Below are 20,379 nucleotides of genomic sequence, written 5' to 3' on the forward strand. Positions count from 1 at the left end.
GGGGTATTTTTACCCACAACATGTTTATATTGTAATTATTTTATTAACGAGTATATTGTAATTTTTTATGATTTATAATGTAATTTTTTTTTTTTATTTATATGTTGTAATTGATCTATATTGTAATTTTTGATTTGATTATATATTGTAAATTTTGGATTATATTGAAACCAATTTGATTTATATTGTGATGTTGTTATTTTTTTTGGTTGATTTAATTGTTAAGTGAAAAAAATAAATAAAAAAATTGGGCACTTTTGGCACCAGTTAACCGGTGCCAAAAACATTTGATAAAATTTTTTTGCCCATTTTTGGCACTGGTTCACCGGTGCCAATAACCATTTTTGCCACCGGTTTGAACCGATGGCTTTTCAAGCTAGCAATTGGCACCCCCCACATTGGCACCGGTTCAAACCGGTAGCATTAAGGGGTTTTTAACCGGTGCCAATTTCGTTTTTTTTTACCTAGGGAAGTGTCAAGACATGCCTTCCTTCCTATAAAAAATGACACTTTGTAAGGAAGTTCTATATATATATATAAAACAAATGAGATTATAAGTATTTAATAGTAGTTTAAATGATAACTTTTATCAGTTAATTTATTTAATTAATATTTTTTTGTAGCAACTCACATTTATCAAATTTTCTATAAACAAGAATCCTACAGTAGTTTAATAATTGAACAAAATAATATAGGGGAGATACAATCAATCTCCAAGCTGTGTATATTTTTTTATTTATTTTTTTTTTGTATTTGTAACAAGTTATATGGTGAATTATATCTTTATTCATCTATAATTACTTTATAATATAATATGTTCTTAAACTACAAAAGTTCAATAAAATTCAATAAAAAAATATACATGTTTATGAATGAAATATTTGTTGTGATGAAGAATTGACATTAATATTAGCTGATGATTTAATATTTCGAATGAAGGGGCTTTGGTTAACCACATTTCCCGGTGGATCATAGTTGCATATTCCAATATAACCTTTGTTTAATCCAACGCACTTAAGACGATTACATCCGACTCGTGTAGTATCTGCCCAAATAATTTGAGTAAAATGTCCACATTCTGTCCAATCCTTTGTACATTTTCCTCCCTTTAGATCAAAAAATTCGGATTCCTTAGCCCAATCTTCAACTATACGAGATGGCGTCCAATGTTCTAGTTTACCCCAAAATAGATTTTCTCCATATTGGCCTACCGAATGCACCATGGAGCAATTCCCGACCAATTTTGAAGCATGTCGGCGAGCATAGTGCGCTAGTCTTTTGTCCCATATTAATGGGGGCATTCCGTACTTGGCACGAACATTATTATGCGCTAGAAGAAACTCATGAGAAAGAGCTCCATGTCTTCTCCATGGGTGATACTTCATTGATCCATGGTGTTGATGGTGAAAACGATCAAAAATACGTGAGTGAGAATGCACCCTAATCGTCAAGAAATAAATTGAAATGAGCAGGACATGAAGAAAAACTTCACGTGTCCTGAATAACATCTTCATAAAAGAAATTCCCAAAATCAGATAGTTATTCTAAAATTATTTTCTTTGTTTTCTTAGAGATTTGCCAAAATGTTTGTGGTGGTACCTATAATTAGTATATGTGAACATTTATTACATATTGTATTGATAAAAAAAAAAAGTCTCTAAAATTAGGTAATATTTCATTTGATATTTCAAGGTTACTATATAAATAGAATGTCAATGTGTTCCATTGATTAGAATATCATTTGGTGAGTGGATAGTTATTTTAAGAAAAGAAAATGTTTGGTTTTTTCTAAGAAAATTCTTGATTTGGGATTTTTATTTTCTCGCCCACAAACTAGCACATGAGAATATATAATGAATTTTAACTTTTTATAGTAATTGAGTCAATATGATTGCTTATATAGAAACAATATCATAAATTATTATACCAAAGGGTGAGATCCCATATGATTTCCTTAAAATATCATAGATCATACCATTTAACTTTTATATTAAGAAAAAATTATGTACACTTTATATAATATTCCTCTATTTAGTATAAGTATTGTACATAATTTATAAAAGTTAGTGTTTCTTAAATAAAGATGTAATATTCTCTTTATATTATACCTAATCCAAATATATTTACAAAACATGATACCTGATCTTGAATATTTAATATACTTAATTTGGATGGTACTTAGTTTTTAAAACTGAAAAAAAATATTCAACATTATACCATAAGAAGAAGAAGAAGAAGAAGAAGAAGAAGAAGATGAAGAAGAAGAAGCATGTTTTTATCATCATAGTAAAATGTGAATAGCCCCTAATTAAACATACATTGTATGTATGTTGAGGCAAATATTGTTCTTTGTCATCAAGTAAATAACCCTATTGACAAGGGGAAAACTAGGTCGTTATCTAATCTTCCCTCGGTCAAACTAAATTTATAAACACTTAACAAACCTAAATACGAGTATAGAGGCAAGCCAAGTGTCGAACCCAAAGGAACGGTAATGTTCAAGCACTTTCAATTATGCGCCTAAGCTAGGTCGAAGACGAAGGTAAGAGAGAATACTAACAAATAACAAAACAAGTAACCAAAGAAATAAAACACTAGGAACGGGGATCAACAAGTAATCATGTCAATTGCAACAACTTGGGAAGAGCATGCCAATCAAAGGTTGTGAGGACTAATGATAAGAGCAATCAATAGGAATCAAAGAGCTATCTCCTAATTGTTAAGCTAGGGTTCACTATGAATAACAAACTAAGAGAATCACAATCAAAACCAATCGATAATTGCAATTCCTAAATCAATTGTTCATGTCATTAGCAATTACAATGCAATCTAGCATAATTCTCAAGGCCTAATTGAATTACACACATGAAAACCTTCACTAATCACTTTAATCTCAACCATCAATCAACACAATTCCTAAATTAATCACAATTAATCAATCATACAAGTTTCACCTAATTCCTAGCCAAAAAACTACTCAAGAATCATCATCTATCAACTAACAACTATGGAAATCAAGAATCAACAAAATATCAAAAACAATTACACTAATCAAGCATCAAACATCAAAATGAAACCAAACAAACATGAAATTAAACAAAGCATTAAGGAGAGATAGAGTAAAGAATGCTCATTGATAATAGAGAAGATCTTGAACACAATTGTCACCCTTGTATCTTCAATCTCTCAATCACCATTGAAATCCTTCACTTTCGCTCTCTAAAACTACTCCTAAACTAACCCTAAAACTAGAGAGAGAAGCTCTCAACTAAGCTAAGAAAAATATGGTCAAAAAGTTGGTTTCAAAAAGGAATTACAATTCTATTTATAATCAAAGAAGAAACCGGCAAATCCCGCGTCCTCTCCCGATGAACCCGCGGCCGCGGAGAAATGGGTATGGAACCCTCCGCGGGCTATCAGGGCAACACCCGCGCCCGCGACAGTTTAAACCCGCGCCCGCGACCAAAGATGTCGCGCCCGCGGCTAATCCCCTTCTCCCAAAGCTCAATCTGGGGGTCGCGGTCTCTCTGAGACGGAGCGCCCTCTCGAAGTTTCCCGCGCCCGCGGAGAGCCCGCGGGGCAACCGCGGGAAGTTCCTACCAAAATCAGGCCATTTATGCTTCTTGAGCCCGCGCCCGCGGCCTCACTGACCCGCGCCCGCGGCCTGCTGGCAATATGTTGGAGACCTCTCCGAGGCCTCTCTAAGGCCTCTCTAAGCCCTCTCTAGCCAAATGCTTCTTCCTTTCTTGGTCAATAAGGTCCCAACTTGATTCCTTTGCAAAGGTGAATCTCCAAGTACCTACACAAGCAAACAAAGTAAGGAAATAAAAGGTAAAAAGAGCCAAATAAAAGGAAAATACGAGAAAAACACGAGAACCATAAAGAAAAGCGGAGAAAGAGAAACTAAAGGAAAAAGGACCAAAAATAAGAGAAGAAAGCATGAAAAAGGGAAAGAAATAACCCTAAAAGACTACCCTATGAGTGCCATAAATAACACGCATCAAATTCCCCCAAGCTAGACTTTTGCTCGTCCCGAGCAAAACAAAGGCTAAAACGGAAAAAGAAGGGCTTATTCGAAGCAAACAGAAAAAGAAGGGCGAGAATTTACACTAAGACTCAAGGTCGTAGGAATCACGGTTGTTTTTAGCTACAACAAGCCATTTAAACCCCTAGATCGCCCTAGAGGACGTGTGATTCTCTCGTAAAGGTTTCCTAAGAGATTAACCCATAACTCTCATAATAATACAAACAAGGCAAAGCATAAAGAAGGAAATCAAAAGAAAAGAAGAGCAAACACATGTTCATGAAAGGACTTTTAAAAATGTACAAGCACAAATGAATGCAAATCTTTCTAAATAAGTAAGGGAGTGCACGCTCTAAGATACCTAAGGTTGATTGAAACATAAATATGCTAAGCATAGGAACTAGTTATCACACTCCACTTTTATCCCAAACGGTCTTACCGCGTTCTCCCTACTAATCTCATATCTCCCCTTAGTGAGCGTCTCATAGATTCCACGAAGGAACCGGAAAAAGATCAAATTTTTGGCTTACTCGACATCTTGACTTCACATCCCCTTTCCTTAGGCTATAACCCATGATTCCCTCCACCGAAGAATGACTCAACCCCTAAGTCAAAAGGTCTTCCCAATGGTTGTAACGTACGACAAAAAGGGTTAAGGTAGGCTAAATTTAAAATTTGGTTGTTAACCTAAATTGTGAAGCAAAGATTGCGCATTTCTTTACACCATAACCAAGTAATCACCAAACAAAAATACCAACACCCCCAAGCTTATTCAAAGCTAAGATCACAAAAATATACACAAAAAGCGTGAGAACGCTTCCCCCCAAGCTTAAATGGAGCATTGTCCTCAATGCTCAAAAAGGAAGAATACTCACATAAAAATATTTTTGCATTTTTCACTTTTTTTTTTTTTTTTTTTTGAGAGATAAATTTGATGAGTGTCATTTATGGCACTCATAGCGTAGTCTTTTAGGGTTATTTCTTTCCCTTTTTCATGCTTTCTTCTCTTATTTTTGGTCCTTTTTCCTTTATTTTCTCTTTCTCCTCTTTTCTTTATGGTTCTCGTGTTTTTCTCGTATTTTCCTTTTATTTGGCTCTTTTTCCCTTTTATTTCCTTTCTTTATTTTCTTGTGTAGGTACTTGGAGATTCACCTTTGCAAAGGAATCAAGTTGGGACCTTAATGACCAAGCAAGGAAGAAGCATTTGGCTAGAGAGGGCTTAGAGAGGCCTTGGAGAGGCCTCGGAGAGGTTTCCAAGGTATTGTCAGCAGGCTGCGGGCGCGGGTCAAGGAGACCGCGGGGCGGGCTCAAGAAGCACAAATGGCCATATTTTGGCAGGAACTTCCCGCGGTTGCCCCGCGGGCTCTTCGCGGGCGCGGGAAACTTGGAGAGGGCGCTCCGTCTCAGAGAGACTGCGACCCCCTGATTGAGCTTTGGGAGTAGGGGATTAGCCGCGGGCGCGGTTTTATACTGCCGCGGGCGCGGGTGTTGCCCAGATAGCCCGCGGAAGGTTCCATACCCATTTCTTCGCTGCCGCAGGTTCATCGGGAGAGGGCGTGGGATTTGCCGGTTTCTTCTTTGCTTATAAATAGAATTGTAATTCCTTTTTGAAACCAACTTTTTGACCATATTTTCTTAGCTTAGTTGAGAGCTTCTCTCTCTAGTTTTAGGGTTAGTTTAGGAGTAGTTTTAGAGAGAGAAAGTGAAGGATTTCAATGGTGATTGAGAAATTGAATATACAAGGGTGACAATTGTGTTCAAGATCTTCTCTATTATCAATGAGCATTCTTAACTCTATCTCTCCTTAATGCTTTGTTTAATTTCATGTTTGTTTGGTTTAATTTTGATGTTTGATGCTTGATTAGTGTAATTGTTCTTGATATTTTGTTGATTCTTGATTTCCATAGTTGTTAGTTTATAGATGATGATTCTTGAATAGTTGTTTGGCTAGGAATTGGGTGAAACTTGTATGATTGATTAATTGTGATTAATTTGGGAATTGTGTTGATTGATTGTTGAGATTAAAGTGATTAGTGAAGGTTTGCATGTGTGTAATTCAATTAGGCCTTGAGAATTATGCTAGATTGCATTGTAATTGCTAATGACATGAACAATTTATTTAGGAATTGCAATTATCGATTGGTTTTGATTTTGATTCTCTTAGTTTGTTATTCATAGTGAACCCTAGCTTAATAATTAGGAGATAGCTCTTTGATTCCTATTGATTGCTCTTATTATTAGTCCTCATAACCTTTGATTGGCATGCTCTTCCCAAGTTGTTGCAATTGACATAATTACTTGTTGATCCCCGTTCCTAGTGTTTTATTTCTTTGGTTACTTGTTTTGTTAGTTGTTAGTATTCTCTCTTACCTTCGTCTTCGACCTAGCTTAGGCGCATAATTGAAAGTGCTTGAACATTTCCGTTCCTTTGGGTTCGACCCTTGACTTGCCTCTATACTCGTATTTAGGTTTGTTAAGTGTTTATAAATTTAGTTTGACCGAGGGAAGCTTAGATAACGACCTAGTTTTCCCCTTGTCAAAATGGCGCCGTTGCCGGGGAACGGTGTCAATGTTTGAGTGTTTTTGATTGCTTGAGTCTAGGTCTTTGTGTATACTTTTCTTTTATTTGATTTTTTGTTTGTTTTGTATAAAATGGAAAATACCTCATTTCCTCAATTAGAGGATAAACCATTTTGGGTGTACTTTAATAGACTAGAGAACTTCATTAGTTACCATGGTTGTCATATTTGGGAGGCTTGCGAGATTTGTTATCATAATTTGATTTAGCAAACTAGAGACATTGTTGAAAGCATGTTTAATGGTGGATTTCGGGCATTGTCAATCGATGATGCTTGGGACTTTTATGTATGGTTTGCTAGAGATAGTTGTGATCGTGGTCATGGTTATTCACATGCTTCCATTGATGATTGTTATGGTCCATGTTCCATGAATGATGAACTTTGCATGCCTACTTGTGCCCCCATTCCCCAATTTGATGATGCCACTCATATCTCTAATGTTGATCCTTGCATGCTTACACATAATTCTTTCCCCCATGATGCTCCTCAATGCTCTTCATCTTTCCAATCTTTAGATCCTACCTTTGAGTTTTCTTATAATCAAATTGGTGGTTCTTTGAGAAAATTGGAGATGAGTTCCAATTTGGAACCAAATGATGTGAGAAACCAAATGGAAATGTTGAAAAAGTTGGAAGACAGTAATGAGGGTGTTTTTAGGAGGAATGAGGAGATGGAGAGTCAATTGTCATCAATATTGAATGTAAATGAAGTTTCTACCACATTGGTAGGTATGGAAGACGATGATGATGATTGTTTTGAGAGCTCCAAAGTATGTGAGGAGGATGTTAGAGAGCCCATGAGTGAGGAAAAGGGTGTAGAGATGGATGTTCCTAAAGAGAGTTTGCATTTTGAACCTCCTTCCAAATTTGAATTTCGTTCCATTGAGCCTTTAGATGGAGTTGAAGAGAAACTAAAAATGTTGGCTTCTCTTAATTTTGAGGAAATGGTAATTCAAGTTATGAAGAATGGGACATTGCAATTTTTGAAGCGTGAAGAAGTTGTGAGGAAAGAGAGTAAGGACGAGGAGGATGAAGTAGTCTCCATGGGAGATTGGATGTTTGAGGGTGATGAGGACCAAGAGGTTCTGAGTGTTGTAAAACCAATTGGTGAGTCAATTCTCCCACCCACCTCCCTTGATTGTGATTTCATTTCTCCATTCCTTAATTTTAAAAACCAACCTTCTTCCACCCCACCTCCTTTGATTAATAACCATGGTTGCTTTGAGGGTGAGGCCTTGAGCTTAGAAGATTTTGATGAAGAAAAGGACCTTTATGATAAGGTTGAGGAGGTAGAGCCTACTTTTGATGATTATGAAGATGAGAGTGAAGTGTTTGGTGAGGTTGAGTCTCCAACTCCTATCTCAAATCTTAAACCATTGCTTTCTTCTTTCACCTTTGATGATCCTTTCTCTTCTACATTTTCCACCATTGAGAATGGTGAGGCCTTTTTAGAGGGAGATTGTACTTCTCATGTTTATTTTGAGCTACCTCCCAAGTTTGACCCTCAACCCTTTGATGAGCTTCCTTTGAACCTTGATGATGATTTGAAGCTTTTGAGAGCTCATTTAGGGTGTGAAGTTTTTAAGGAGGGTGTGATTGAGAATAAGCTAAATTTGAATAATGACGAGTTGGAGAAGATCCCTTTGGACGTGAGTTCATTGGATGAGAGAGTTTGTGTTTCAATAGATAGTGGTGTAAGTGAACAACCAATTCCTATTTCTTTACCTTGCACCTCATTTTCAAGAAAGCTTGATCTTATTCCCTCCTATCCCATGTCATTACCTTCTTTTCTCATATCCCCTCCTCTTGAAAAGCCTTTATTCCCCCAAGTGCCTCAATTGATGACTTTTGAGGACGATGGTGGGATTTCCAACCAAAAATATTTTGTTGAGAAGAGTATGCCTTCTTCTTTTTCTTTTATTTCTCTTCCTTTTTCTTATATTCTTGTTTTTCCCTTCTCTCTTTCTTCTTCTTGGCATACTTCTTCTCAACTCCATAGGTGTGCACTAATCTTGTTGCATGCCTTTATTTTGTCATGTGCATACTTACTTTCCTATGAAATGTGTAGTAGTGCATTTGACAAGCTCTTGCGCGCATTGAATTATTATTTTCTAGAGCGGTCAAGCTTGGACCTTAAGCAAGCCTTTCTCGGGAAGTAACCCGTGTTTTATTGCTTTCATTTTCTTTTCATTTTAGAATAGATTTTCTCTCATGGAAATATTTGTGTTCCTTTTGCTAGGTACATGACTTGATTTACTTCGGTGCTTCTATTTGGATCGACAATCAGGGAAGATTGGCACCACATTTACTAGCATATAGAAGGCAAGATTCAATATTAGAGGTTGTTAGCTTTGAAAGGTTAAAATTGGGTCATTTGCGGGTATTTACACCCACCTAATATCCGGTAATATCCTTCCTTCCTCTTTCTCTAGTGGATGATGACTTGTTAGACATATGTTGGTTTGATTGGATTAATCTCCTTGTTTTTCCCCTCCCATGGAATATTTGATTTATGTTTGAGCATGTTGTCTCATTCCAGCTTGGGGGAGGGTATTCTATCATGTTTTGTGGAATGTTGATTCATTTATGTCATGCACCTTTGCATATGCTTTTCCATGTTCACATATTTTGAAAAACTCCAAAAAGATTTTTGTTTTTATCAAGGCAAATTTTCAATATGTTTTGTTTTGTTCTTGCTTTGGACATAATAACAATTGGACTTGTATACTTGAATGCTTTTCTTCCTAAATGGTAGTGGTGTGCACGGTTTGAGATTACGTTTGGTTGATTCTAGGATAAAGCATGCTAAGGTAGTTGTCCAGAACTAGGGGGATCATGAAGTCGGATTCTACTTGTTTGTGGCATGATTGGTAGTTGCTCCCTATAGTCGATTTGACACCCATATTGAGTTTTTGGCTACATCCGTGTGAGGTTCATTATTTTTCAAGCCTTCAACATTTACTTGCATGAGCGTCATGGATCCTTGACTATTGCGGACCTAATCTAGAATCTTGACTTATGGTTCCCAAGACCGAGACCGAACCACCTAGGGAGGACAAAGGAATCTTTTCGGGGTGATAATTTTTCTTTTCTAGGATAGTTTTCATTTTCTTCGGTTTTTGGGTTTACATTGCCTACTTGCTAACCCTTTGAGCCTTTTCCCTTCTTTTAAAGCCACATCTCTAGATCTTGAGCCTTTTGTTTCATTTTCGTTTCCATTCTTGGTTTTTGTGAAGCAATTGTTCATTATTGTTGGAGTTTGTGGTGGAGGAGTTTGGATATTTGGTTCTCTTGAAAGCAAGTTTGTGTTGTGTATATTTTGTGAATAATGGCAAGTGAATAAATGAAAAATCCGTCCAAAGTAAAAAACAAAGGCAAGGACAAAGCAAGTGCAAATTTGAAAAAGTCGTCCATAGTTAAAAGAGGCGAGCACAAAGCACTAATAAAGAAGTATGAAAAAAAAAATAAATAAAGTGAAAAATGCAAAAATATTTTTATGTGAGTATTCTTCCGTTTTGAGCATTGAGGACAATGCTCCATTTAAGCTTGGGGGGAAGCGTTCTCACGCTTTTTGTGTATATGTTTGTGATCTTAGCTTTGAATAAGCTTGGGGGTGTTGGTATTTTTGTTTGGTGATTACTTGGTTATGGTGTAAAGAAATGCGCAATCTTTGCTTCACAATTTAGGTTAACAACCAAATTTTAAATTTAGCCTACCTTAACCCTTTTTGCCTTACGTTACAACCTTTGGGAAGACCTTTTGACTTAGGGGTTGAGTCATTCTTCGGTGGAGGGAATCATGGGTTATAGCCTAAGGAAAGGGGATGCGAAGTCAAGATGTCGAGTAAGCAAAAAATTTGATCTTTTTCCGGTTCCTTCGTGGAATCTATGAGACGCTCACTAAGGGGAGATATGATATTAGTAGGGGGAACGCGGTAAGACCGTTTGGGATGAAAGTGGAGTGTGATAACTAGTTCCTATGCTTAGCATATTTATGTTTCAATCAACCTTAGGTATCTTAGAGCGTGCACTCCCTTACTTATTTAGAAAGATTTGCATTCATTTGTGCTTGTACATTTTAAAAAGTCCTTTCATGAACATGTGTTTGCTCTTCTTTTCTTTTGATTTCCTTCTTTATGCTTTGACTTGTTTGTATTATTATGAGAGTTATGGATTAATCTCTTAGGAAACCTTTACGAGAGCATCACTCGTCCTCTAAGGCGATCTAGGGGTTTAAATGGCTTGTTGTAGCTAAAAACAACCGTGATTCCTACGACAGTGAGTCTTGGTGTAAATTCTCGCCCCTCTTTTTCTTTTTGCTTCGAATAAGCCCTTCTTTTTCCTTTTTATCCTTTATTTTGCTCGGGACGAGCAAAAGTCTAGCTTGGGGGAATTTGATGAGTGTCATTTATGGCACTCATAGGGTAGTCTTTTAGGGTTATTTCTTTCCCTTTTTCATGCTTTCTTCTCTTATTTTTTGTCCTTTTTCCTTTAATTTCTCTTTCTCCTCTTTTATTTATGGTTCTCTTGTTTTTCTCGTATTTTCCTTTTATTTGGCTCTTTTTCCCTTTTATTTCCTTTCTTTGTTAGCTTGTGTAGGTACTTGGAGATTCACCTTTGCAAAGGAATCAGGTTGGGACCTTAATGACCAAGCAAGGAAGAAGCATTTGGCTAGAAAGGGCTTAGAGAGGCCTTGGAGAGGCCTCGGAGAGGTCTCCAAGGTATTGCCAGCAGGCCGCAGGCGCGGGTCAGTGAGGCCGCGAGCGCGGGCTAAAGAAACACAAATGGCCAGATTTTGGCAGGAACTTCCCGCGGTTGCCCCGCGGGCTCTCTGAGACGGAGCGCCCTCTCCAAGTTTCCCGCGCCCACGGAGAGCCCGCAGGGCAACCGTGGGAAGTTCCTGCCAAAATCTGGCCATTTGTGCTTCTTAAGCCCGCGCCCACGGCCTCACTGACCCACGCCCGCGGCCTGTTGGCAATACCTTGGAGACCTCTCCGAGGCCTCTCCAAGGCCTCTCTAAGCCCTCTCTAGCCAAATGCTTCTTCCTTGCTTGGTCATTAAGGTCCCAACTTGATTCCTTTGCAAAGGTGAATCTCCAAGTACCTACACAAGCAAACAAAGAAAGGAAATAAAAGGGAAAAAGAGCCAAATAAAAGGAAAATACGAGAAAAACACGAGAACCATAAAGAAAAGAGGAGAAAGAGAAACTAAAGGAAAAAGGGCAAAAAATAAGAGAAGAAAGCATGAAAAAGGGAAAGAAATAACCCTAAAAGACTACCCTATGAGTGCCATAAATGACACTCATCATCACCTATCTTGTTCCAGAGTATTAGGGGGATACCCCAAGAGTTACTAGTTTTAAAGACTGATAACCTTGCTAACGTAACAAAACAAAGTAATAAAGGAAGTTTTCCCAAAGAAAGTAAAACAAGTTAGATTGCTTAAAAAAGCGACTAGACGATTATATGACAAAAAGCTACCAATGCATTCCATTAATTAAAGGATAGATTCGGGTCTACAATTGCATGAATTGAAGAAGGAGTTTGTTAGGAAATTAGGGTGTAATCGTATTTGATTAATGCGGAACAAGTTAATGAAATTAAGAACGAGAAAAGTAATAAAGAAGATAGACAAAAAACACAAGGATTTACGTGGTTCGGTCAAAATAGACCTACATCCATAAGTGGGGGATTCGAGAGCTTCTTCACTATAATGGAGAAAGAAACAAGAGAATAATACAAGGAGTCTTAAATCTAATGGCTCGAAAGGTATGATCTAATTGATCAACTAAAAGGCCCTTTTATAACACAAGGAAACCCTAATAAAACCCTAAGATTGTTCCCCAAGTATACTCAAATAGCCGTCATAGAAAAGACATAACTTTAGGAAAATATTCCATAAATTATCCTAGAATAACCTAACTACCGAGCTATAGCTCGGCAGCTAGCTCATGCCTGCCGCAAGTCCTCATAGGGCCGAGCTATAGCTCACTCGCATAGAGGTATAGCTCGCAGCCTCGTTGCAAATTTCCAGCTTCGTTAGGTTCTTTTTAAAACGGTCATAACTTTCTCGTTTCTTATCGGAATTGGGCGTATGACCTATCGTTGGAAAGCTCTTGAACCAAGATATCACCTCCAACTTGAATCATCACAAAATCAGTTGTAGTTTGAGAGATATAATCGTTCAAAGTCAGCCCTACTAGATTTCGAGTCACAATTTAACAATCTCCACCTTGACTTGAAATCGACCAAAAACAAGGTAACTCCACCTTGAACCAAAAACCAAGAAGTAATGCTCATAATAAAACATAAAACCTCCACCTTAAAAAAATTCCATAAGCCTACTGACATTAGGCTATCACCAAACGGACATCTTCCATAACTTGTGAACCGGTGCGTCTCCAAACACAAAATTTCGTACACAAAACCATCACATGGCCTAGATTGAGAGTATAATGTCCCGATGCCAAGCATGCTTATCAAAATTGACCAAACTCTCTTCAAACACTTCTTCATCTCAAAACTCAAACCAAAGAAAACTTAAGCAATTCTAGAAAAATAAAAATTACATCAAGAATTTCTAAATTGCAATTGTACTTAGTAAATCACAAAAGTACCAAAATTGAGATAAGAAATAGCATAACTAGAAAAAAATCTAATGCATAACCAAGATTGCTACTTTATTACAAACGAAAATCAAAAGCAATCTATCATAGACTCCATACCAAAAATCCACACGGTTTCTCGTTTTACCAAGAGATCTCAAAGGGGTAATTATCATGAAGAGATCGTAGAAACCGCAACCCCAAAGCTCGTAACCCTAAAGTGCATAATCATCATCATCGTCGGTATTGGCAATATTTGCGGATTTGTCCTTATTGGACTTCTCCACATTCTTCTTCTTAAATTTCCAACACTCGGCTTGATATGACCCTTCACATGACAATAGTTACAAACTTTTCCTTTACCAAAATTCTTATTACAACCATGATCAACTAAAGCATTGTTTTGAGCAGGATTATTAGATTTATTAAACAACTTATTGTCAATTAAATCTCTCTGGGTTAAGGCATCCTTAACATCCTCCAAACTCAAATCATCTCTACCATACAATAAAGTATCTCGAAAATGCTTATACGTAGGTGTAGACACCCATTTGTGTCTCCCCAAAACCAAACCCAGTGATGAGTACCTTTCACGTCGAATCATAATCGAATAAAACGAAAGTGTGGAAAGGTCTAGTGTTGCGGATAGTTTTATTTCTTTTCTTTCTCTCTGTTTTTGAAAACTTTATTTTAAGAAAACAGCCAATACAGTTTGGTTGGTCCATGATATGGGTCCAATAATAGTGTAGTTGGATGGGGCTTGGAAAGACCTTTCCAACGATATATTATAAGCCCAATTCCGATGAATATCGAGAAAGTTATGGCCAAAATACTAAACTGGGCCCGATTTGGTTTTTATATGCGGCCCAATGATTTAGAGGAGGGCCTATTATTAATTATCATTCCTAAAGCTATTAGGATTGATTATAGTCTTCTAGAATCTTCTAGAAGGTTCTTTTCATTCCTAATTCAATTAGCATTGATAAGTTGACTTTGTCGACTTTTCAGAGTTTTAATCAAAATCAAATAGCATTTTCGAAGAAATTATATTATTTTATCCTCCAGTACGGTAAACTTATCAGATTTTCGAAAACGCGTTAAAATCAAGACTGGCGTCCAACCCCAGGCTTGGCGCCAGACGCTAGCCATTAGCGCCTGGCACTAGCCATTGGTGCCTGGCGCCAGCTAGCCAGGGTTAGCGCCAACCTCGTTTTGCGTGCGTCAGACTCTGTTTTGTTAAATTATCTTTTTTGGCTGATTTTCTCTATAAATATCGTATCAAAAATTCCGTTTTCATTCACCTACAATCATTCATCATCTACATCTATCATTCACCATTAATTCACGAATTCTCCTCATTCACATGTTTTCCTCAACAATTAGTTTTAATTAGCATTCTTTCATTCATCTCCCTCATTCATCTTTCCTCTAAACTTTGGTTTTCTAATACAAAATTCCGCATTCGCAAGATCTAGAAACACCTAGCCATATTCGAAGTTGCCTTCGCCCTAGACGTGAAAGGTTTTAATTTCTGAGGGTTTGGTCCCAAATCTTTATTTCAATTATTTAATTTGATTGTTTGATTATTATTTTCCTTGAAGTTACTAACGTGTGTATTTTGTTATTAGAAAGAGGTACGAGGCGTCAAAGTAAGTACTTTAATGATTAATTGATATTATGATGTAGATATCACGCTTAGATTGTTATTTTGATTCCTAGTATCATGTCTAGGGTAATTTTAATATTAAGTATGATTAAAAGTACGATGCTTCCTATATTCTTCCTAATATTAATAATTGTTAGTATCATGTTAGGGTTAAAGATTTGATTTTTATTGCTTAGTGACATGCTAGGGTTTGTTATTAATCTTGTTAGTATCATGCCTAGGATCTTGTTATGTTTATTACGCTTTAATATTAACATGAACATGATTATGATTATAATTTTATGATGATTATTATTATCATGATTATTTATTATGTTGCTTGATTATATTTATTTTTATTTCTTGGTCACACCTTTTGTGCATGTTAAAGGGAATTGGTATTTGTAATCACGCTGAATAAGATATTAATAATCTTGTTAGGTTTAATATAATTATAATTCAAGTGATCGCCAATAATAGATTTATTTGTGCATTATATTCAACCAACATAAATAAACAGGTTTAGGGTTAAACCTATTGATTGCATGTTAGTCAGAAAGCGCACATGAATACGATCAGAATAAAGTAGAGGCCTATTATTAGGGCAGTTTCAATCTCTTTTAGGTTGGATTTGTACCTTCATCCCCGAACCCTTATTTGGTTCTAGACCTTATGGAGTTGACGATCTCTTGGATCGTTAAGGTGTGTAACCTTCACCTCGTGAATGGTTTACAAGTTCCTAAAAAACTTGTTGGCGACTCTTTTGCTCTATCTTCTTCCCTTTTGGACGCCACCGTACTTTAGTGTATGATCACAGTGGGGTTCAAGCTAGTGGGATTAAAGCTTGAAACTATTCCCTACAGTAGGCGGTAAAGAACACAACAACCTAATAGCCATATCTTCATCATCGATCTCAACATCGATGTTTTGCAAATCCATAATAATAGAGAAGAATTCATCTAAATAAGACTTAAGCGGTTTACCTTCTTCTAGACGAAGATCATGAAGTCTAGATTTGAGTAGTAGACGGTTGGTCACGCTCTTTGTCATATGAAGTGACTCAAACTTCAACCACAAACCCGCAGATGTCGTCTCCTTAGCAACCTCTCTCAAAACATCATCGGAGAGACATAATTGCATTGCCGAAAGAGCCTTCAAATCGATCTCCTCCCACGTATCCACCGTCATGCCCGAAGGCGTGTTGGATACACCTTCAAGAGCCTTGTGACAGCCACTTTGAACCAAGATGGCTTTTCTTCAATTCCCATAGGCCAAAGTTTACTTGCCTATCGAATTTCTCAATATCAAATTTCATTGGCATAATTTAATCAAACTAATCTATAAACACCTAAACCTTAAGACCTTAAAACCTTGGCTCTAGATACCACTTGTTAGGAAATTAGGGTGTAATCGTATTTGATTAATGCGGAACAAGTCAATGAAATTAAGAACGAGTAAAGCAATAAAGAAGATAGACAAAAAACACAAAGATTTACGTGGTTCGGTCAAAATAGACCTACATCCATAGGTGGGGGATTCGAGAGCTTCTTCACTATAATGGAGAAAGAAACAAGGGAATAATACAAGGAGTCTTAAATCTAATGGCTCGAAAGGTATGATCTAATTGATCAACTAAAGGGCCCTTTTATAACACAAGGAAACCCTAATAAAACCCTAAGATTGTTCCCCAAGTATACTCAAATAGCCGTCATAGAAAAGATATAATTTTAGGAAAATATTCCATAAATTATCCTAGAATAACCTAACTACCGAGCTATAGCTCGGCAGCTAGCTCATGCCTGCCGCAAGTCCTCATAGGGCCGAGCTATAGCTCACTCGCATAGAGCTATAGCTCGCAGCCTCGTTGCAAATTTCCAGCTTCGTCAGGTTTTTGTAAAACGGTCATAACTTTCTCGTTTCTTATCGGAATTGGGCATATGACCTATCGTTGGAAATATCTTGGACCAAGATATCACCTCCAACTTGAATTACCTCAAAATCAGTTGTAGTTTGAGAGATATAATCGTTCAAAGTCAGCCCTACTAGATTTCGAGTCACAATTTAACAGAGTTACCTTTATATTCATACAATTGGAAAAGAACGGACGATCTTCAATACATGCTAAGAATATTACACTATCACTGGGCTACTAAGCCAAGAGAAACTAAGAAAGCTTAAAAAGAAATGAAGTGCTTGTTGTTAATTATTATGCTGATGTCCTTCCTTTGCCCTTAATCCTTCTATTTATAGACAAATTAGAGCGGCTATGCCTGACTCCCATAATTTTTTTGCAGTTTATGTTTCTTGGCGCCAACTCTCTTTGAAAATTTAATTGTCTGTCTTACCTCAGCTCTAAGTTGTTTTTCTTTCATTTTGGGCCTTCAGGTTATACCAGACCACATTCACTTATCCTTGTTGGTTGGACTCAGAACATTTCACTAACTCTAAGGTTCATTTTACACAATCAATAGGGTAAATGTCAAGAAAAGTCAAACATCTGATTTTTAGGGGTAGCAAATACCCCCTTAATTTGGGTTGTTGATGGAGTTTTAAACCAACCAAATTATTACCTTATTTTGTAGTAAGGATAAGTATCGTTTTTAATTTTGCGAATAATAAAACGCAAGACATCAAACATTTACTTCATATTTATGCGAAAATTAGAAATTTGCAAAAGTAGAGCATTTCAAAACTTAATAGTTTTGAATTTTGTATGCTCTTTAAGGGTTAAGGCTAAATATATACATTGATATACATATTTAATGTGTTGCCTCTTATACCTAGGAGGCTAGGATCATCCTGAATATTTACTACATCTTTTTGTAGTCCGAGATTATCAAGATAATCCTCTAATTCATCATCGCTAGGCTCTAAGAGTAGCAAGTTAATTTTGTGATTATCAATGATCTCCTCGTCCCATAACTAACATGTACACTTGTACATTAAAGTGTGCATCTCCCCTTTTGTCCCTCGAGTTACTTGGACTTTGTAATATCGCTTGGAAAAAAGGATTGTTCTTGACAGGCTAAAATCGTATTACCTAATCAAAAGTATTACCTAAGTCCTCTAATTAATGTAGATATGGAAGTAGGGTCGAATCCACAGGAAAACAAGTATTTCTATTCTTAATTAAGTAATATAATCTAAACTATTAAGTAACCAAATTATTTTTAAGGTAATTAAATTAAGGAGAAAATTAGGAAGAAATCAATAATAAAAAGCCTAAGGTCGCAGGTTCACAAATAATTAATACTCCGGGATAAAGCATAACAACCAATTATCAATGCATAAATAAACCAGATCATAAAGGGCTTTCACTACGTATCATAGTTACAATATTAATATACTGGTATTAAATCGCATCTCTCGAATCTTGATTTAACTATTTATAAATTAACCTGTCTATTGAAACTAAGCCTAAACATCAATTCTCATCTCTCGAATCTCAAATCAGTATTGCATAACTCATACAATCAAACTTGCGCAAATCTAATTGCATAGCATTTTAACAATCAATAGGAAATTAACCCACAACATTAGAAATCAACAATAATAATTCATCCCTTCATATTAATTATGGATCCCCAAAAAACCCTAAAACTAAACTTCTCGCATATGATTAAATCTAAACTAATCAAAGTAATTAAAGAAAACATAATATACACAATAATAATAATACGAGGGTAAAAAGCAATAATAATGAAAACTAAGAAGAAAACAATAAATAGAATTAAATTAAAAACAATAATAATAAAATAAGGAAAACAAATCTCGTAAAAAAAAAGGCAAAATATTTTATTACTAAAACAATAATCTAAACTGATGAAAACTAAACCTATAACTAAGATGAAAATGTGTAAAAAAAAATAAAAAAAACAAAAACAAAAACAAAACAAAACAAAACAAAACAAAACAAAAAACAAAAAAACCTAATACAAAACTAAACAACTAAAAGGACAAAAACTTAAATTTTTGTGTAGAATTACCCTTAAAAATAGGGTCATTTGTGAACAACTACCCATTTTTTTTATTTGTTTAGAACTACTCGGAAGTTTTGAAATGTTTGGTTAGCACTACCAAATAACATTTTCTGTCCAATTAAAACGTTATTTTGGCCCAATTTTTCACTTTTATTAATTACATTGGTCAATTAATGTTAAAAAAAGCAAAAACCCTAATTCAATTAAACCCCTAAACCATAGAAATCAAAATCCCCAAATATTACTAAACTCATAAACCCTAAAGTGAATTCTAATAAAAACCCTAATTAGGTTAATTAGGGTATATTAAAACCTTTAAACAAATTGGGAGAGTTAATTGGGTGGTAAAAGTGAAAAAAGTGGGATCCAGTATTGTCTTCATTGGACGCAAAATGTTAATGGGTAGTACTACCCAAACAATTTCAATCAAACTTGTGGGTATTTCTAAACAAATAAAATAAAAATGGGTAGTTGTTAACAAATAACCATATCTTAAGGGTAGTTCTTCACAAAATTTCCAAACTAAAAACTAAAACTAACCTCCCCTACATACTACTACTACTGCACTTATATAGGAAAAGAAAAGGAAAGTTTATTCAAGGTCAACTTTTTTCCCACTCAAACTATGACTAGAGAAACTAATTATATCAAGAAGTTGTGTTAGTTGGTTATAATCCCACCAAACCGACAATGCCCAAAACAACAGGCCGAACTTCACAAATCGAAGTTGGTTTACAGCATACGGAACTTCCGCCCACAAATTCTTAGCTACATTTTTATGTAGCTACCAAGCTGCGACAACCTTATATATGAACATATACTACTTCAAAAATGAACATACGTTTTTTTTTCTCCTTTCTTTATATTTACCCCTCTCTCTCTTCTTCTTCCTTACCTCCATTAATTTTCTCTATCTGTTTTCTTCTCCTCTCATTATATTTACCCCTTTCTTTTTCTTCTTCCTTACCTCCAATAATTTTCTCTTTGTTTTCTTCTCCATTTTAAATTTTCTCTCTCCTCTTTTTTTTTTTCTTTCTTTATAAGTAATTTTTTTTTCTTACCTCACTTTCCTTCAATTTGTAAACTTATTTATCCTCCTATTTTGAATATTCTCCCATTCCTCTCCATTGTAGCATTCTCCATCATCTTCATCGCGATCGTCACCATTTTCTTTTTCCTCGGTTTTCTACAATATTTATGGATTTGAGTATAATTCAAAAGAGATCATCAATGCATGTTAGTTTTTGTATTGTTAATTTTTAATTAGGTTAGATTTGGGCTAAAATTGTTATTGTTTTTTATGATTTTATAATTAGTGAATTTCACATTTTGATGAATTTTAATTGACTTTTTAATAAATCTAGTATTGAATATTTTATGAATATTAATTTAATTAATGAGTTTTTGTGATGAATTATTGAATTGCTGCATCTTTAATTTGTTTGTTATAATAAATTTCGTTTTTTTATTGAGTTGCTAATACTTGTTCATAATTTTGGGAAGGAAAAGAAATGAACATTTAGTAAAAAATGAACATTAAGTACACTAA

At 35.7% G+C, this 20,379-nt stretch overlaps 1 protein-coding gene across 1 annotated transcript; it reads right to left on the minus strand.

Annotated features, from left to right (window-relative positions):
- Positions 1-866: 866 nt before the first annotated feature.
- On the minus strand, positions 867-16,038 carry LOC145625128 (uncharacterized). Its single transcript, XM_081678207.1, has 3 exons — positions 15,737-16,038; positions 13,558-13,702; positions 867-1,508 (listed from the first exon to the last, which is right to left on the minus strand). The coding sequence occupies exons 1-3, from the start codon at positions 16,036-16,038 to the stop codon at positions 867-869; spliced, it is 1,089 nt and encodes a 362-aa protein (XP_081534333.1).
- Between the last annotated feature and the right edge of the window lie 4,341 nt (positions 16,039-20,379).

Source organism: Chenopodium album, chromosome 3, assembly GCF_948465745.1.
Source record: "Chenopodium album chromosome 3, dcCheAlbu1.1, whole genome shotgun sequence".
Classification (NCBI taxonomy): domain Eukaryota; kingdom Viridiplantae; phylum Streptophyta; class Magnoliopsida; order Caryophyllales; family Amaranthaceae; genus Chenopodium; species Chenopodium album.